This window comes from Mercurialis annua, linkage group LG4, assembly GCF_937616625.2.
Source record: "Mercurialis annua linkage group LG4, ddMerAnnu1.2, whole genome shotgun sequence".
In the NCBI taxonomy this organism is placed as follows: Eukaryota; Viridiplantae; Streptophyta; class Magnoliopsida; order Malpighiales; family Euphorbiaceae; genus Mercurialis; species Mercurialis annua.
In genome coordinates this window covers 38,101,346-38,102,681 of record NC_065573.1, presented here as the reverse complement: position 1 = coordinate 38,102,681, position 1,336 = coordinate 38,101,346, and the positions used below count along the sequence as shown (strand labels likewise).

The following is a 1,336-nucleotide window of genomic DNA, read 5'->3' as shown; positions in this document are numbered from 1 at the left end:
AGAAATGACAAAAAAAACTTCATTTTTCTATCCCAATTAGCAGTAGCCATGCAACTCTTTCATTGCTTGTCATCCTTGATACAAACGGTTCTATATGTTGGACATAATCCTGGAAATGAAGAATCCCAATCTTTTATTCATTTTCAAGCTTCAAATCTAAGGAAAATACAAGAATCATTGAGGTTCTAGTTGATACATCAACTTCCAATTATGAAATAGTAAAAAGAATCATTGATATTAGTTGGTATATATATAATACTTCATCATCATCATAATCATAATCATCATCTACCAATTACTATAATAATTAATTATACCATCATCTACTTCTGAACAAACAAATTCATTACATCTTATTATCATACTTCACAACAACAAAATATATCAAACAGGAAAATGAAAATGCTACAAATTTTAATTTAGCATGTCTCAAATTATTATTTTTGTAATAGAACAAGAGCGGCCGAAAATCGATCCAAATGAGGGAATTTCAATTGAAATTCAGCGATTAATGCTAAGTTTTCTTGGTGCAGAACATTAGCTTTTTGTCTAAGCTTCTCGTTCTCTTCGACAATACTTTGATTCTCTAAATACAACTTCAAGTTCTTTAGTTCCATATCTTTTCCCTCATCTTCTTGAAATCTTCTCCTGTTACACATTACCAGCAAAAAAGAAAACTGATTAACTACCGTGCATTAGAAAAGATAAAACATGCAGAAGATTGACTTCCGTGCGTAAAAAGTAATCCATTGCATGCATAAAATGAGTGATATTGTCTACCTTGTGAGCCCAAGAACTTGAACCTTAGGTCTCTTTGATCGTTGTTTTCTCTTCGTTGGGAAAAAAGGATGAGACTGAAAGTTTTCTACTGTATTTGTGCACATTTTTTTGTAGTTCTTGAAAAGATTAGAAGAACTAAAACAAAAAAGTAGTGGGATCAAAGAGGAATTGAGAGAGAAGAAGTTGATATATATAAATATATGTGTGGGTTAGTGTAATTATAAATGGAGGGGTGGTGGGTATGTAATGATGTATTAGATAGAAGAGAAGGGAATGAAGGAGAGGCATTTCTCCTCTAAAGTCATGATGGCAGTTGAACTCATCATTGCCAAGGGAAGCAACCCAATTTTTATCACTGAGCAACAAATTAATATATATATATATATATAGATATATATATATATAGATATATATATATATATATATATATATATATATAAAAGCACGGATGGGGGAAGGGGACAGGCAAATTTAGTCATTAACTAATTAATTATTTAATTAATCACTATTGTAATTAAAATCCTAATTAGAATAGGTAGCTAAATTATCTCCAATT

General features: G+C 30.3%; 1 protein-coding gene across 1 annotated transcript; it reads right to left on the bottom strand.

Annotated features, from left to right (window-relative positions):
- Positions 1-208: 208 nt before the first annotated feature.
- On the bottom strand, positions 209-1,125 carry LOC126676496 (protein LITTLE ZIPPER 2-like). The gene is made up of 2 exons (XM_050370714.2): positions 781-1,125; positions 209-648 (listed from the first exon to the last, which is right to left on the bottom strand). The coding sequence occupies exons 1-2, from the start codon at positions 882-884 to the stop codon at positions 438-440; spliced, it is 315 nt and encodes a 104-aa protein (XP_050226671.1). The 5' UTR covers positions 885-1,125; the 3' UTR covers positions 209-437.
- Between the last annotated feature and the right edge of the window lie 211 nt (positions 1,126-1,336).

What these genes read in the sequence shown, in the direction of transcription:
- LOC126676496 (XM_050370714.2), bottom strand. Translation starts at nt 884, where the DNA reads ATGTGCACAAATACAGTAGAAAACTTTCAGTCTCATCCTTTTTTCCCA. An exon ending in CAAGTTCTTGGGCTCACAAG is followed by an intron (nt 649 to 780) that starts GTAGACAATATC and finishes AATGTGTAACAG; the next exon opens with GAGAAGATTTCAAGAAGATG.